Source organism: Hypanus sabinus, chromosome 1, assembly GCF_030144855.1.
Source record: "Hypanus sabinus isolate sHypSab1 chromosome 1, sHypSab1.hap1, whole genome shotgun sequence".
Taxonomy (NCBI): domain Eukaryota; kingdom Metazoa; phylum Chordata; class Chondrichthyes; order Myliobatiformes; family Dasyatidae; genus Hypanus; species Hypanus sabinus.
In genome coordinates, this window is record NC_082706.1 from 126,858,054 (window position 1) to 126,877,002 (window position 18,949).

General features: G+C 42.3%; 1 protein-coding gene across 2 annotated transcripts in view; it reads right to left on the reverse strand.

Annotated features, from left to right (window-relative positions):
* Positions 1-405, reverse strand: part of lama1 (laminin, alpha 1) — a 340,811-nt gene extending 340,406 nt beyond the window's left edge. Inside the window, exon 1 of one of the 2 annotated variants that reach the window (XM_059975999.1) lies at positions 247-405. In XM_059975999.1, coding sequence (XP_059831982.1) covers positions 247-319 — 73 coding nt within the window. In that variant the 5' untranslated portion in view covers positions 320-405. The remainder of the gene's footprint in view (positions 1-246) is intronic. The other variant, XM_059976007.1, reaches the window with a different exon arrangement.
* Between the last annotated feature and the right edge of the window lie 18,544 nt (positions 406-18,949).

Consider the following 18,949-nt stretch of genomic DNA (forward strand, 5'->3'; position numbering starts at 1 on the left):
GCTGCTGTTGTCTCCTTTGAGGTTCCGTTTTAAGTTTTCCCGCATGAAATTTCAGAAATTTTCGCACAAGCGTGGAAAGACTTCTGCGAGTGTTTCAGCATCCTTTTCGATAACTTCCCCTCCCCCACTTCCCCCACCTCTCTTACATAAGATCGTGCGCATCTCTACTTCATCTCACACACACATGTACGTATGCATTTATTTGTGCTCGGGACCTGTCCAGTTGCTACGTGCCCTTTCACTTACCTCTCTGCTGGGACTCTGCGCCGATACATAGCAGCAAAAGGGGCACCGTCCACAGCCCCAGTCTCGCCCCCATCCTCACTGGAACACGAGAGCGGGACACTGCGTTGAAAGCCCACCGTGCGTATTTGAGTTTTCCCCCTCCTGAAATCTCAAAAACTTTTCGCTCTCTCACTCTGCCCAGCCTTTAGAAATTTGCATCCCTGGGCGTGGCCACTCAATTTGAAGGGAATCTCATGGACATACACAGCACTTTTTCGCTATTTAATTACATTTACTTTTTTTCCATTTGCAGTTGAAAACGATACATTAGAATTTCAACACAGCGACAGTATCTGAAGGCTGTGTTCAGTAGTAGGTTTGCGCCGATTATTTTTTGCCTATCCTCTGACCCCCGTGCTTTCCGGGTATGTGGTATATTCTGACTGGGGGTTGCAGAAGTGTTACAAAGCACGGTGCAAATGGGCTTTAAAAGTTCAGACAATAGTATCGGCTTATCGTTCTTCCGTTCTCGCGCACAAAGGCTGTGACTGACACAGACATAATAGCAATAAAACAAGATAGCCGTCAAGGGTAGAAATAGCTTGAACCAGCCGCGCGGCAGTTAAAATACCCTCTAGAAGGGGTAATTACTATCAAATTGAGATTATCTGTTTCAACATTTCAAAATTATGGAGTTAACTATTTATGAAAGCACGAGATTCACGGGTTCCGATGAACTGAAAGTATGCTGCGTGATTCTGATTGTATAGAAACCCTGGAGAATTGGTATTTTAGCAAATGGCATCGCTCATTCATTCTTTAAATTGGTAATAATTGGTTTATTATTGTCACATGAATCGAGGTACAGGGATACAGTACAACGGAGTAGCACAAAAAGAAAATAAAACAATCATTTGCTTTGGTTTGGTTTATTATTGTTATCACGTGTACCAGACAGCGAGACGGTTCGTTCTGCTTGCCATCATATAATTTCAGAACACAATTACATCGAAGTAATAATACAATGCAGAATATTGTGTTATAGTTACAAAGAAAGTGTAGTTCAGGGAAATAAATAAAATGCAAAGGCCATAACAAGGTCCGTTGAGATTTTTTTTAATGTATTTATTGAAGAAGAGGAACATTCTGGAGTCTCACAACCGCCGGGTAGCCGGGTATATTCTGCCGATTGGAAGGGGAAGAAGGATTGACTAAGGGGGGGGGGGGGCATCTTTGATTATGTTGGCTGCTTTCCTGGGGCAGCGTGAAGTGTAGTTTGGAGTTTGTGCCTCTCAATGGAGTGCAGTTTTATCACGATCCTTCACAAGGACTGGATATAAAATTTACCACATCTGCCGTGCGAAGCTTACCCATATGCTCAATCTTACAGGGAAGATGGATAAATAAATAAATAAATGATACATTTGCATTTGAAACAGACGGACGCGTTACCAAAGGCAGTGATACAGACCATAATAATGGCACCATGAAAGTGCATTCTGGACTGAAGCTCATTTCTTCCGACTCTTGAATCGACATCTTAAATGATAAAAGTTGACCACTTGATCTCTCAGTTTACCATGCCCTGATCCTTATACCTTATTGTTTACCTGCACATCCCATCTCTGCAACTGTGACACGATATTCTGTTATAATTACCCTTTTCCCTTCATTTTCCTTTTGTAATGTATCAATATGCAACATCAATATAGATTGATCCGTCTGGATGGCATGCTAACAGGGTTTTTCACTCAGTACCTCAGTAAATGTGACACCAATAAACCAATTAGTTATTAAAGAAAATTTAAAAGTACAGAAGTCATGGTATACTCCTATAGAACCTTGGATAAACCACAGAGACAAAATGTGGCCAATTCTAGTCGTCATATAGAAAAAGTGTAAAGAGTGCTCTGGAGGTGATATAAAACAGAACAAGAAGGCAGAATCTAGAAGGCATGGCTGCTGCTTGTTCGAAAGTCTGAGTGTTTTTCTCCAAGAAACAAAAGAGTGAGGAGGACAACAGAGATTTTCAAGACAATGAAGGGATGTGATGAGGTTTACATTTTTATGTAAAATCATAACATGGAGCCATAAGTATTTGTATATCTCAAAATCAGTGGCATTATTACCAACAATGATAAAAAGGAAGTCATGGAAAGTTGAATTAAAATGAGGAGATTGATGCTGGAAATTTGAGCAACACACACAAAATGCTGGAGGAACTCAGCAGGCCAGGCATCATCTATGGAAAAAAGTGCAGTTCCTCCAGCACTTTGTGTGTGTTGCTCGAATTTCCAGCATCTGCAGATTTTCTCGTTTGAGTTTGTACTTATGTTAATTAATAAAACAGGTTTTAGGTATTTGTTATCTTGTTGTTCTTAAGAGCAGCACTAGAAAAGTTTACATGGATATTGTGTATATAATATTTCAGTAATATTTAAGCATTATTGTAAATATATTATTTGATTAAGCATTCTTTGTTTACAAAATGCACTGCTGGTTATCTGTAAAAGTACATAAATAAGACTATAAGATCTAGGAGCAGAAGTAGGCAATTTGGTCCATTGAGTCTGCTCCGCCATTCAATCATGGCTGATCCAGTTCTTACAGTCATCCTCACTCCCCTGCCTTCTCCTCATGCCCTGGCTAATCAAGAACCTATCTAGCTCTACCTTAAATGCACTCAATGACTTTGGCCTCCACAGCTGCTCATGGCAACAAATTCCACAGATTTACCACTCTCTGACTAAAGTAATTTCTCCATATCTCTGTTGTAAATGGATGTCTTTCAATCCTGAAGTCATGGCCTCTTGTCTTAGACACCCCTACCATGGGAAATAACTTTGCCATATCTAATCTGTTCAAGCCTTTTAACATTCAGAATATTTCTATGAGATCTCCCCTCATTCTCTTGAACTCCAGGGAATACAGCCCACGAGCTACCAGACATTCCTCATATGATAACCCTTTCATTCCTGGAATCGTGAATCTTCGCTAAACCCTCTCCAATGTCAGTATATCCTTTCTAAAATAAGAAGCCCAAACCTGCACACAATACTCTAAGTGTGGTCTCATGAGTGGCTTATGGAGCCTCAACATCACATCCCTGTTCTTATATTCTATACCTCTAGAAATGAATGTCAACATTGCATTTACCTTCTTCACCACCGACTCAACCTGGAGGTTAACCTTTAAGGTATCCTGCACAAGGACTGCCAAATCCCTTTGCATCTCTGCGTTTTGAATTTTCTCTCCACTTAAATAATAGTCTGCCCGTTTATTTCTTCTACCAAAGTGCATGACCATACACTTTCGAACATTGTATTTCATTTGCCACTTTGCCCATTCCACTAAACTATCTAGGTCTCTCTGCAGGGTCTCTACATCTTCAACACTACCCATTCCTCCACCTATCTCTGTATCTTTCGTAAATTTAGACACAAACCCATCAATCCCATAGTCCAAATCATTGACACACATCGTAAAAAGTAGCAGTCCGAACACCGACCCCTGTGGAACTCCACTGGTAACCGACAGACAGGCAGAATAAGATCCCTTTGTTCCCACTCTCTGCTTTCTGCTGATCAACCAATGCTCCACTAATGCTAATAACTTCCCTGTAATTTCATGGGCTCTTATCTTGCTAATCAGCCTCATGTGCGGCACCTTGTCAAAGGCCTTCTGAAAATTCAAGTACACTACATCTGCTACATCTCCTTTGACTACCCTGCTTGAAATTTTCTCAAAAACCTGTAGTAGGTTAGTCAGACAGGATTTTCAGGAAATCATGCTGGTTTTGGCCTATCTTGTCATGTACGTCCAGGTATTCCGTAATCTCATCCCTAACAATCGATTCCAACAACTTCCCAACCACTGATGTCAATGTAACAGGTCTATAGTTTCCTTTCTGCTGATTTCCACCTTCATAAACATTTGCAATTTTCCAGTCATCTGGAATGCCAGAATCTATTGATTCTTGGAAGGTCATTGTTAATGTCTCCGCAATCTCTCCAGCTACATCCTTCAGAACCCAAGGGTGCATTCCATCGGGTCTAGGAGATTTATCCACCCTCAGACCATTAAGCTTCCTGAGCACCTTTTCAGTTGTAATTTTCACTGCACATACTTCATTTCCCTGACACTCTTGAATATCCAGTATACTGCAGATGTCTTCCACTGTGAAGACTGATGCAAAATATACATTCATTTCCTCTACCACCTCTGCGTCTCTCATTACAATATCTCCAGTGTCATTACACCACTATGTCATACTTACACTCCTGGCTTAAAGTCAGAAAGAAGCTCGATTCACATTCCCATCATCCTTGTTTTCCTTTTAATTAGTTTTTTATGTTTTGGAGTTACAAAACTTGACAGTGGTGACGAGAAAGTTTTAAATGAACCTGAGGCGACTATCTACCTGTGGAAATGTAGCAAGCTGTTGGAGTTAAAATAAAGTGTAGTGAGACAATCAAGTTTTTTTTAAAAAATCACAGCGCATATTCTTCAGAAGGGAAGATATGGTCAAATTTAAACAGAGTCAGAAAATGGACAAATTCATGGATTCATAAACAATGAATACCAGGGTGATAATAATCCTAAATTTAAAAGAAAAGAGCAGAAATGGCTGGTTACATTGAAAAGATAGACATGTTCAAACACAAAAGATAACTGGATATTGCTTATGGACTATATTGAGCAGTGAATATAGTACATGAAAGCAAATGAAATAGGCAATGAAAAGCTGGTGCCAATTTTGCTGAGTGTATTGGATATAAAGCATACACTTTGCTTAGAAGTTTGACTATTCCAACGAAGGCAGCTGAAATTAGCTTTGCTGATATTCTGAAAGTAATGCAGGAACATTTAGAACTGAAGCCATTGTTGTTTGCACAATGCTTTAAGTTTCTTACGTGGAATCAAATGTAGGGGGTCAATTACAGTATACATAGCTGGATTGAAGAAATTGTCTGAGTGTTGACAGTTCAGTGATAGGTTTAATAATGCATTAAGAAGTTGTTTAGTTTGTGGAATCTTACAAGAAAACATTAAAAAGTGCTTCCCAACTGAACCTCAATTATATTTAAAAGAGCAGTTGAAATTGCTGCATCAATGGAAACAGCAGGCAGAGATGCAATTAAGAAATGAAAGTGAATATGAAGAAAATTTCAACATCTAAACAGGAATCCACTTGACCAAACAAATTGTGTTACCGTTGTAGCAGGGGCTGACATACACTAGATTAAACATTGCAGGTTTAAAGGTAAAACTTGCAGAAAATGCAGCTACACACACAAAATGCTGAAGGGTGTCAACCCAAAATGTCAGCTGTGTTCTTTACCATAGATGCTGCCTGGCTTGCTGAGTTCCTCCAGCATTTTGTGTCTGTTGCTTGGATTTCTAGCATCTACAGATTTTCTCTTGTTTGAAATGCAATAAAGTAAGTCACATACAAAGAGCATGTTAGGCAGACAAAAATAAATGTACTTGCACAGGGAAGAGAAAAAGGAAAAATGTCAAGTTTTAGTTTCAAAACGAGCACTAATCTGCATGCTGTTGATAAAAAAAATCATATAATGCTTAGAGTGACACAGGTCTTGGTAGCCTTAAGATTTACAATGTGAAAATTAACAATAGAAAAGCAATATGGCTTACACAAGAAGCGAACTGCAAATTAATTAAAATGGATTTGAACTCTGGCTTGGCTGTATCATTTATTCCACACAATGAGTTTGAACTAAACTCATTTCAAAAACAGCTTGGAGTACTTTATGGGAGAGAATTTACACTCATTGCTGATCATCAAATTCTCAGAAGGGTGTTCTACTGACAGCAGCAACACAAATGTAGAGATGGGCTCTATCACATGGAGTTCACATTTGCAAGGTCGAATTCAAGAGGTTGACTAATCATGGAAGTTCTGGTGGATTGTCCTGTTTATCCTTGGAAAAAAACATTTATTGGAAAAATTTACAAAAGTGGACACTCCTCTTGACATATTCACCCTAATGCAAATCGAAAGACTCCCTATTATGGCAGAGATGATCCAAAGGGAAATCAGAAAATACCCCAAACTATCTCAGATCTATATACCCACCCAATGTGCTGGAGTGAGCAGCAGAAATCCCAACTTCACCGCTTTTACCAGTGCTGGGATGAACTTGCCCTTGACAGAAGTTTATGTGGGGATTGAGAGTTGTCGTTCTATCCAAGCTGAAAGCTAAAATGTTGGAGGAGCTACATGCTGGTCATCTAGGCTTAGCCAAAATGAAGGTGTTGGCTTGAAGCTGGTGGCTTGAGATAGATCAGCAGATTGAGCAGCTTGCAGTATGCACCTTTCAGTATGCAAACACGTCCAAAAGAAGGTATCTGGAGCTGTCAGAAACACTTCCTTCAGTCCCACAGTCAACTACAACCACCACAGAGGAGGCCCCAGAATCTGAGATTGTTTCACAGCCACAAGTCTCATCTGCCAAGCAGAGTAATCCCCCCTTGCCAGGAAAGACTTTATCCCACAAGAGTAAGAAATTCTCCTCAGTTATTAAATCTTTAAGCCTGAATGGGACAACTTAAAATGTATTATGTTGTGGATGTCTATGTAGTATACTATGTATATTGTATACTAGAGATGCATTCTCTATTGAGTTGGAGTTCATAGCTAAACAATTGTACAATTATTATTTCAGTAATCTTTAATCCTTTTCGCTCCACATGGCCTCAACAAAAGTCCTCCACTTCCTGCGATCTCTAGCAGATGTTTTTGCAGTCTGCCAAGTTTGGCCGGTGGCTTTCAGTTCATCCAAAAGCCTACGCCTCCAGGTTTGCTTTGGGCGACCTCTTCTTCTCTTCCTTTGTGGATTCCTTTCGAGTGATTGTTGAGTGACATTCAACTGACTCTTCCTCAAGGTGTGGCTGACCCTTCTCCACTTCCTCCTCCTTATCTGGAATACAATGGGCTCTTGGTTTGCTCTCTTCCACAGGTCTAGGTTTGACACTCTGTCGTACCACTTGAGGCAGAGGATCTGCCAGAGGCATTTGTTGAGAAAGGTCTGGATCTTGTTGCAGCTGGTGTTAGTGATTCTCCATGTTTCGGATCCATTTAGCAGGATGGCTTTCACATTGGAGCTGAATATACGGAGCTTAGTTTTGACAGAGATGGCCATAGATCTCCAAACAGGTCACAGGGTTGTGAAGGCATGTTGGGCTTTTCCGATCTTTGCTCTGATGTCCTCATCTGTACCTCCTGATTTACTGATTTTGCTTCCAAGGTAGGTGAATTTGTCTACATCTTCAACTATTTGTCCTTCAATCTGTAATAGCTCCTCTTGTTTGTTATTAATGCGTAGAACTTTGGTCTTCTCCTGACTGATCTTAAGGCATACTCGCTGTGAGGTCTCTCCCAAGGAATCTACTTTCTTCTGCATATCTTGAAGCCGGTGTGAGAGAAGAGCGAGATCATCTGCAAATGCCAGGTCTTCCAATTTCCCTGTTAACATCCACTGGATGTCTCTCTCTGAGCCAGCATAGGCTGTTCTTGTAGCCCAGTCGAGTACCACAAGAAAAAGTAGAGGCGACAGCAGGCATCCCTGTCTGGCTCCAGTAGTGACCAGGAACTCTTCGGGCAGTCTCCCATCGTGGATGACCCTGCATGAGAAGCCATCATAAAGCTGCCTGATGATATTCACCATCTCTTCCGGTAATGCTCCACATTGACTTTCTGTCCAGGCTGTCAAATGCCTTCTCAAAATCAATAAAACACACAAATAGTGGAGTTTGCTATTCCATTGTCTGCTGCACAATGACTCTAAGTGTAACTATCTGGTCAATGCATGATCTCTATTTCCTGAACCCTGCCTGGTCATCTCCGAGTCTCTGGTCAATGGCGTCTTCCATCCACTCCAAGATGACCCTGGTGAGAACTTTACTAGGAAACTAGGAATGGACAACAAGGTGATCCCCCTCCACTTGCCACACAGTGAAAGATCTCCAGATTTTGGCAGCTTCACAAGGAGGCCCTTCTTCCAATCTCATGGGATCTCTCCTGTTCTCCATATCAAATTCAGCAGTATATGCAAATGGTCCACCATAACCTCTCCACCCTCTTTCAATGCTTCTGCAGGAATGTTGTCTTCTCCAGCAGCCTTGCCGTTCTTCAGGCTTTTCAGGGCTTTTCGAACCTCTTGCTTGGTGATTTCACCTATATTGATGTTGAGTGGGTCTCCAGGCTCCAGGTCAGGTGGGTTCTGTGGTGGTGGTCTATTCAATACTTCCTGGAAGTGTTCCTTCCATCTTGCCGGCTGACCTTCAACTAAAGTGAGCAGATGGCCTGTCTTGTCTCTAACAGGTCTGTTGAAATTGCTTTTCTTCCCTCTCAAAAGTTTAGTTGTCATGTAGAATGCCTTGAGGTCCCCTTTGCTGGCCACTGTTCCTGCTTGTTCTGCTATTTCATTGAAGTATGACTCCTTGTCCTTTCTGAGCTGTTACTTCACCTCCTTGGCCATCATGCTGTACCTGTTGGCAGTGATTTGTTTCTGTTGCCTAGTTCTGGCCTGATTCAACTCCTGTTTGAGCTTTTTCCTCTCTTCCACCTTCTGCCATGTCTCGTCCCTGATCCAAGGTTTACTGATGACTGGTGGTCTTCCCAGTAATTCTTCGCAGGCTCCTACAGTGGCCGGCTTGGAGGTAATCCAGGCGTGTTCTGCTGTTCTCTCATCTTGTTCCTCTATTTGAAGAGCCCCAAAGCGGTTTTGCAAGGCGATGCGGAAATCTTTCTTGTTCTCTTCCATCTGTAGCTTTCTAACATCAAACTTTACTCGCGTGTTCTGTTGCTTCTTCTTGGCTGACAGCTTCATCTTCAGCTTTGCAACAACCAAATGGTGGTCAGATCCAATATCTGCTCCTCTTTTGGCTCTCACATCTTGCAATGAACTTTTCCAGCGCTGGTGGACTATGACGTGATCAATCTGGTTCTCTGTTTGATGGTCAGGCGAGACCCAGGTTATCTTGTGGCAGTGTCGGTGGGGAAAGAGGGTACCTCCAATGGTCAGTTCGTTGAAGGCACAGAAGTCGGTAAGGAGTTCTCTATTTTCATTCATATTCCCCAAACCATTTTGGCCCATCTCTCTCTCCCTGCCAGTGTTATCGCTGCCTACTTTGGCATTCAGATCTCCCATGACGATCAACATATCTTGCTTAGGTACCTTTCCAACTACTGCTTGAAGCTGGGTGTAGAAGAGATCTTTTTCTTCTTCCTCTGCATTGTTAGTTGGGGCGTAGCACAGGATAACGGATACCTTCTGAAATCTGGACTCGAACCTGGCTGTGATGATATGGTCGGACACTGGTTCCCATTCTATCAAACTTCTGGCTGCTTCTTTGGACAACATCAGGGCCACACCAGCCTCATGCAGGTCTTCCTCTTTTTCTTTGCCGGAATAGAGCAAAGTTTCTCTCGTCTGCAGTTTGGTCTCACCAAGAATATTCCATCTTGCTTCGCACATGCCCAGGAGTGTGAGGTGGTATCGGTTTATTTCCTTCACTGCCTATGCGCACCTACCTGTCTCCCAAAGCGATCTCACGTTCCATGTTCCGATTAGGATAGATTTCTTCTGTGAGAGCAGCTTTGGAACCTCCATTATGGTTTTCCTCGGGTGAAGGAGGGTTGTCAGCCCTGCAGCTTCCTGACGGGTTTGGTTGCAGCACGTCATCAGCCTCCTGAATGGGGCCCTGCTTTTCCCGAGATCTGGGTTAGTGGTTGACAATCTGTTGATGATTTCTGTAACAATTGCTTGTTTTACATGAACGGGTTGTTAGCCCATTGCACAACCCCCAACCTGGAGGACCAGGGGTTTTCTGTTGGGGTCACCTTCCTCTAGGCCAGGGGTCGGCAACGTTTACCACTGAAAGAGCCAATATGGACCCATTTCCCACAGAAAAGAAAACACTGGGAGCCACAAAACCCGTTTGACATTTAAAATGAAATAACACTGCATACAATGGTTTTTTTTGCCTTTATGCTATGTATAAACAAACTATAATGTGTTGCATTTATGAAATTGATGAACTCCTGCAGAGAAAACGAAATTACATTTCTGCATGCAACAAAAACATTTTGAACTCCGAGAAAAAGACGTTGGGTTGAAGGTTACTCCATAGGTAGCCTACCTTGGATTGAAGAATTAAAAGAAAGCGCGCACTGGCGGGTGTCAGGCATTGGCAGTGGTGATGTCTATTAATAGCGATAAAAAACACGTTGTAGCGTTGTGCTACATGCAGCGCTAAAATAAAGACACTGCAGTCAAAGGTAACTTTATTCGAACTAAACAGCCTTGATTTAAAGCCTCCCTCAGCCCGTCCCCGTGGGCGCGGATGCTCCAAAAGACACGTACTCACAAACCCCCGTAGGCTATCTCCCTTAGCCGGAACGGTGGCTAATTGTGAGCCGGTTCGGATGTGCCAGGAAATGGAGTCTCCACAACGTTTTTAGATTGTACAAGATCACCATAATCTTCAAATTTCGAATTACATTTCAAAAACTAACAAACTACGGGGAGCCGCAGCATAGAGATGAAAGAGGCGCATGTGGCTCCGGAGCCGCAGGTTGCCGACCCTTGCTCTAGGCGATGGCATTTCCATGCTAACAAGCTCCACCTGCCCGGGTTTGAAATCAGAGTTTACTTTCTCCTAGATCGGCTGCCATCCAAGGCTAACGAGTCCTATCTACCCGGTTTGGAATCGGAGTTCCTTCTCCTAGGGGTCAGCAACCCGCGGCTCTGGAGCCGCATGCGACTCTTCCAACTCTGTGCTGCTGCTCCCTGTGGCTTTGGAAAACAAATGATGAGTATTTAATTAAAATGTATTTTATGTTAGTTTGTTAGTTTTTGAAATGTAATTCTAAATTTGAAGATTATGGTGATCTTGTAGAATCTAAATAAAACGTGGCAACCCATTTCCTGGCACATCCGAACTGGCTCACAATTAGCCAGCGTTCCGGCTAAGGGTGAAGGCCTATGGGGGTTTGTGAGTACGTGTCTTTTGGAGCATCCGCGCCCATGGGGGGCAGTTTGAGAGAGGCTTAAAAGCAAGGCTGTGTAGTTCGAATAAAGTTATCTTTGACTGCAGTTTACCCACTCCGTGTCGTTATTTTAGTGCTGCGTGTAGCACACCGCTACAATGTGTTTTTATTGTTATTAATATACGTCACCACTGCCAATGCCTGACACCTGCCAGTGCGCGATTTCTTTTAATTTTTCAATCCAAGGTAGGCTAACGATGTAGTAACCTTCAACCCAACGTCTTTTTTTCGGAGTTCAAAATGTTTTTGTTGCATGCAGAAATGTAATTTCGTTTGCTCTGCAGGAGTTCATCGATTTCATAAATGCAACACATTATAGTTTGTTTATACATAGCATAAAGACAAAAAAAAACCGTTGTATGCAGTGTTATTTCATTTTAAATGTCAAACGGGTTTTGTGGCTCCCAGTGTTTTCTGTGGGAAGCGGTTCCATATGGCTCTTTCAGTGGTAAAGGTTGCCCACCCCTGTCCTAGGCTATGTTGGTTCGCGGCACCTTCTTCCATATTATCCGGTGCACCCCCACACGAGGGATCCCCCATCCACCACCCAGGGGACGCGCCTCAACGCCTATAGCCCCAGCGCGAGGTATTTCAGTAATATTTGAGTAATACTGTAAATACTTTGTTTGATTAAACATTCTTTGTTGTTTAGATAATGTGATGTTGTTATATGCAAAGGTACTTAAATGGCCCAAGTCATGACGCTTCCATTTCATGTACGTGGCTCACTTAAAGTAAAAATGAACCTCCACAGTAAAAAACAACTAATTTTTAAATTTATCATTTCAAACTCATTCTTGTCGATTTTCATTGGGCTGTATAACTTAAACTTTCTGTCTGAATATATCTCTGCTTTTGAATCAGGTTGCTTGCATCTGTCCATTTCTATATATAGTTGTGTTATTTAAAACATTGAACCTGATCTATATATATATAATCTAACACTGCTCTGATGTGCTAAAACCATTTATTGCTATAATATACTTGGTAAGTTTTTCTCTCTGATTCTCTTCGCAACATGCTTTATTTTGATGTTCACCTTTTGTGATGTCCGCACTCTTTCTTTGTGTCGCCCAATTACTGATTCCCATTATTCCTGCTTGATGTTGCAGATTCCTCTCAGCATGCCTCATGGGTTTCTGCTTAATGTGGTGTCCATGCTTAATCCTTCCTAATGTTGCAATTTCCTCTTCTTCAACACTCATCTTCCTTTTCTACTCTGTAGATCCATATATGGGCAAACTCCAAGTGATCATTTATTCATGAGACATGCTAGTGACTAACAAATAGTGATTACAGCATATGAGGTAAAGAAGACAGATCTATTTTTTTATATAACGGATGCAGACCTCACATTTAATTGCCCATTTCTAATTACCCTTGAGAAAGTAGTGGTGAGCTGCCTTCTTGAACCACTGCAGTTCTTGAGGTGTGAGTATATCCACAACATCATTGGGGAGGGAGTTCCAAGATTTTGACCCAATTACAGTAAAAGAATGGTGATATATTCCCAAATTAGGATGGTGTGCAGCTTAAAGAGTAACTTCCTGGTGCAGTCAAACAAATCATATGCATTTAGTATGCATAAAATGTAGGAGGAACTCAGCAGACCAGGCAGCATCTATGGAAAAAGAATATAGATGACGTTTCAGGCCAAGGCCCTTCGGCAGGATGCAAGTAGTCTGCATTACTCTGATTAGGAATGAGAGTTTGGTTTTATTTTTCCATCTAACATCTACATATGGCAAAGTTATTTCCCATGGTGCTGTGGTAGGTGAGACAAGGAGAGGAGGGCACAGCTTCAGGACTGAAGGACATCTATTTAGAACAGAGATGCAGAGAAATTACTTTAGTCAGAGGCTGGTAAATCTGTGGAATTTGTTGCCACAAGTGGCTGTGGAGGCCAAGTCATTGGGTGTGTTTAAGGCAGAGATAGATAGGTTCTTGATTAGCCAGGGCATCAAAGGATATGGGGAGAAGGGAGGGGAGTGGGGATGACTGGAAGAATTGGACCAGCCCATGTTTGAATGGCCTACTTCTACTCCTATATCTTATGATCTTAAAACCAGCGGAGCAGTGCTAGCTAGAGCGCACTGGAGCGCATCTGGCACATCTTTAAGAAAAAAGCAGAAATAAACAAGCTAGTTAATTAGGTGCCACCCAGGGTGATTTGAGTATCTCAGAGACTGCTGATCTCCTGGGATTTTTACGCACAACAGACTCTGGAGTTTACAAAGAATGGTGCCAAAACCAAAAAAACATCCAGCGAGCAGCTGTTCTGTGAGTAAAAACATCTGGTTAAACCCACTCACTGGATGTTTTGCTCTGCAAAGTTGGTAGGTCTTGTTGGATGATCTTCTGGACAATGAAGGCAAGTTCACACTGCAGGTGGGGTCTAAATCAGATAGTGCTGGGCAGAATATCCGGGGTTCTTCTGAGCTACATACACATGCAATGCTGAGTTCCTACAGCATTTTGTTTGTTTTGGTTAGATTTCCAGCATCGACAGATTTTCTCATCTTAAGGATTCTTCTGAGTTATTTTTGGGATATACTGGTCTGCAGGCTTAGTATAGTGTGACAACTGGGGTTGAGCCAACATGGGATGTGTTGTGCTTGAAGGCTGGTGCCTTTAGGCTTCTGTACCTCCTTCCTGATGGTAACAATGAGAAGAGGGTTGTGGGTGTCCTCAATGATGGGTACTCTCTTTTTGAGACACTGCTGATTGAAGGCGTCTTGGATACTATGAAAGCTAGTACCTGTGATGGAGCTGTACAATTTTACAACTCTCTGTAGCTTACTTTGATCCTGTGCAGTAGCCCCCACCCCCCACTTACCAGACAGTGATGAAGCTAGTTCGAACGTCTCCATGGTATATCCATAGAAATTTGAGTGTTTCAGGTGACATACCAAATCTCCTCAAACTTCTAATGCAATATAGCTGCTGTCTTGCCTTCTTTATAGCTGCATCAATATGCTGGCACCAGGTTAGGTCCTCAGACATATTAACACCCAGGAACTTGAAATTGCTTACTCTCACTACTTCTGATCCCTCTATAAAGATTGAAGAGTGTTCCCTCATCTTGCCCTTCCTGAAGTCCACAATCAGTTCTTTGGTCTTAATGACATTGAATACAAGGTTTTTGCTATGACACTGTTCAACTAGCTGGTATATCTCACTCCTGTGTGCCCTCTCGTCACCACCTGTGATTCTGCCAACAATAGGTGTATCACCAGCGAAATTTATAGATGTCATTTGAGCTATGCCCAGCCACACTGTGGTGAGTGCAGAAAGAGTAGAGCAGTGGGCTAAGTACACATCTCTGAGGTGCATCAGTGTTGATTGTCTGCAAGGTGGAATTGTTATGATCAATCCACACAAATTGTGGTGCTCACGTTAGGAAGTTAAGGATCCAGTTGCAGAGGGAGGTACAGAGGCCCAGGTTCTGTAGTTTTTTGATCAGGACTGTAGGAATGATGGTTTTAGGTACTGAGCTTTAGTTAATAAGCAGCATCCTGATGTAGATACTTGTATTGTCCAGGTGACCCAAGGCTGCGTGAAGAGGTATTGAGATCACGTCCACTGTAGACCTATTATGGCAATAGGCAAACTGCATTGGGTCCAGGTCCTTGCTTAGACAGAAGTTGATTCTAGCCATGACCAACTTCTCAAAGCACTTCAGCACCATAGGTGTGAGTGCACTGAACAATAGTTGCTGAGGGAGCTCACACTGCTCTCTTGGGCACTGGTATAATTGTTGCCTTTTTGAAGCAGGTGGGAACATCGAGCCATACCAGTGAGAGTTTGAAAATGTCCTTGAATACTCCTGCCAGGTTGGTTGGCACAAGTTTTCAGAGCCTTACCAGGTACTCCACTGGGGCCTGCCACCTTGCTAGGGTTCACTCTCCTGAAAGAGAGCCTGACATTGGCTTCTGAGACAAAGATCATAGGGTCACCAGGTGTTTCAGGGATTCTCATTGCTGTAATTTTATTCTCTCTTTCAAAGCGAGGATAAAAGGCATTGAACTCGTCTGGGAGTGAAGCATCACTGCCATTCGTGATGCTGGGTTTCACTTTGTAGGACCTGAATGCAAGGCCTTAAAATTGTTATGATTAAAACTTCAGGATAATAAGTAGGAATGCATATTTTAGAAGTGTTGCCGTAAAGCTCCACGGTTACATAGGATAATGCATGGACTGCATATCAAACAGGATAACACGGAGTTCTTTTTGTGTGTTAACCAGCTAATTCACAGACTGCAGCATTTGAAACAATAATTGCAATAATTCCACAGTATCCGTTATCCTGATTTTAAAAGACAACAGATCTGCTGACAATTCTTTAATTTATTTAATAAAAAATTGAATTAGAGACACTTTCCGTACATGTAATGGTGCAAACAGCATCTACCAGCGTGTACGTTATCACCTGATTTTCACGGGCTAGCACCTTGATTGTAAAACTTGGTTGCACTTGTTCCACTTAGCAGTGACAAAATAATTCTTTCACCTAAGTTAATTAAAAGTAACACTGATATAATGCACTAAAAATAGGATTAGCTATTATATGTTGGGCATAATAGCTACCTAGTATACACACACACCCATTTTCTATTGAGCCTTTTGCATGTTTAGAAATGATACTGCTCACTGTTGATGACTGTTAACTGTTATACTTTGTTTTCTGCAGATGTTAAATTGGTTAATTCACAGACTGCAGTACACACTGAATAATGCAAAGAGTTGTGTCTGCATTAAATGGCTAATTAATCCAGAGTGCAAAATCTGACATTATAATTGCAATGATTTCACAGGATGTGTCACCACATGTTAAAAGACTTCAAAAGACCTATTGACAGTTATTTAAATGCATAGAATATTAATACATGTTGTAGGATAGTACTTCCCCTTTGAGTACGTTATTCATTTCCAAAGTACTGATGACAAATAGCAATATTGCAAAAAAGTGCAACTCAACCCTTGTCTGCATTTCATATCTTTGAGTTAACAGTTCTTTAACATTTACAGGTGTGCAATCTACTATTTAATGATGTGCCAACACTGGGGTACAGAGAGGAGAGCTTGTACTTTAGACGTGGTGTCCCATCACAACTGAAATTAAGACACAGACAGAAGTAATTCAACCCATTAACCCCGTTCTGGTATCATTACTACAGCCCTCTTCCCCTCTTCATCCTGTGAACATCTTTCATTCTTTAGGCCTACTTGGAAACTATAGAAGGACATTACATGTTTGTGATTGAGAAGTGTTATTGTCAACCTATGTGACAGTGGAAAAATGGTTGTGCTGAGCTTCACGGCTGCCATTTATACTTACTGTTGTGTCATCCATTTTCATGGAGGTACTAGTTGGTGCTGGAGTTTTTGGACTAAAATTGGAACCTTGGGAAACAGCAACCCCATGTACCTTGGTTTGACTCTCACCTCTGTGGATTCATATCAGAGAATTGAGCACACTAAGCACCTAAAGCGACAATCCAGAGGAACACGGAGACATGCTGCATCATTCATGATGGGATATTACTTATAGTCACCAACTGCCCTCTCTTGGTTCAATGTAAAAAGCTCATGTGCCTACATTTTCAAGACGAGCAGGGGAATTCTCTTCCTTGTTGCTTGGCTAATATTAAGCAAGCAAGCTTTTGGCTCACTCAATCCCTGCTGACCTCAAATACCCATTTATACTAATCATACATCAATCCCATTTTATTTACCCCACATCTCCGTCAACTCCCCTGTATTTTTTCATGACTGGCATCTTACAGTGAAAACCAAACACCTGCTCTTGTAGAAAATGCTGGAAATACTGATCAGGTGAGGCTGCATCTATGGGAAGAGAAACAAAGCTAATGTTTTAGGTCAAAGATCCTTCAACAGAACTGTGAAGAAAAGAAGCTTGTTAAGCTGCAAGGGACATCTTTGATGTCATAAAACTGGGCGACCAGTAGACTTACTATTAACTTACAATAATTAAATTGCCATAAATCTGCCAACCAGCAAAACTTCGGAATGTTAGAACAAGCTAGAGCTCTTGGACATAATCTACATAGCCTCAGAATCAAAAAAACACAGGATAAGATGTTAATATCCCTCATGCCAATAGATCATGAACACTTGCTCGAGACTCCTTGATGTTGGGAGTGGGACAGGGTTTACATGCAGGGGCTTTCAAGTGGGCAGCTTCCTTCTGCAATGTTTTATCTATAAACCTACTACGTCTCTGGAGGGCTTGACGTTGACTTCTGGCATCCCAGAGTCACCCCCGTTGTGTCTTCCCACTCTCTTGATACTATCTTGCAACCCAGGAGAGATCTTTTTTGCTTGATCCAAAACCAGTGACAGCTTCTATCTGTTGCCTTTGATGTGGTTCTGACCATGGATCAGCTGCTTTAGCATTTTCATGCAGGACATGACTATAAATCCCATACAACCCAGTTCCACAGGACAACCTTTGACTTTCCAGCTCTGTCTCTGAGCTTCAGCTGCTAGATCTGTATAGTGCAGCCTCCAGTGTTCATATGCTTCAGCCACTGGATCCTCCCACGGGACTGTGAGTTCCATGATGTAGCTGATCTGTAATGAGTTGGACCAGAGAACCAAGTTTGGCCTAAAGTTAGTAGTAGCAATTTCTGGTTGAAAGGTGAATTGTTTATTGAGAACCACCAGCATTTTCCAGTAATGGGCATGTTCACCTGTCCTGTTTCTGGGTAGCAGGGAGATTAGTTGGTCTTTTCCTTCCCTCCCAGACGAATGCTGCTGGTGTCAGAGCAATAGTCGTTTTAGGCAGAAAGGAGTAGGTTGCTATTCTCTTGGTCTTGATTGCCACTGCCAAACTCTTCAAGACCTGGTTGTGACGCCACATGTATCTGCCTTGAGTGAGGTTAATTTTGCAGCTTGCCAGGATGTGCTTGAGGATTGCCAGAATCAGGCACAGGGCACAATTGTGAACCACTGTTGGACGTTTTTTTGTGAGGGAAGCACATCATATGTAGCTCTGATGAGAAAGCTAAGTCTATTTACTTCCATCTCCCATATGTCCTTCCAGCTGATTTCCCACTGCACCCATTGCTCCTGCTTAGCCAGGGAGACAGCCTTTGCACATCTGTCTGACTCTTCTTGTCACCGCACTTTCTCCTCAACCATCTTCCTTCGCTCTGGAACTGTGCCCTTGAGTCAGGTGGGTCCACTTGCTGGTAGACCAGAGCTGGCCCTGTCCTGTTGGACTTGCCCCACGCTGTCTTTCTGTCTAAGGGCTGCTGTTACTTGCTGCATCAGCTGGAGTCCATTTCCAGCCAGTTGATAAGGTTGGTGCAGCGTTACTGATGGTCTTGTCGTGAGAGTCTTTGAGTATCATCTGTAGACACACCTTAGATTCCTCTGTAAGGTTAGTGAAAAGAAGTTCAAGGACTCCTTTACCATAGAGACTGACGTTTCTGATACACCTTGGGACACTGAGCCACTTCTTTATGAACAACGTGATGGTTCGCTCGAGCTTCTTCATGGTTGTTAGTGGAACCTCATATAGAGTGAATGGCCACATCACCCGGCGTAGAAGTCCAAATTGTAAGCACCAGAGCTTCAGTTAGCCAGGCAGCATGGTCTTTTCGATATTATCCAGGCCATTGGTGA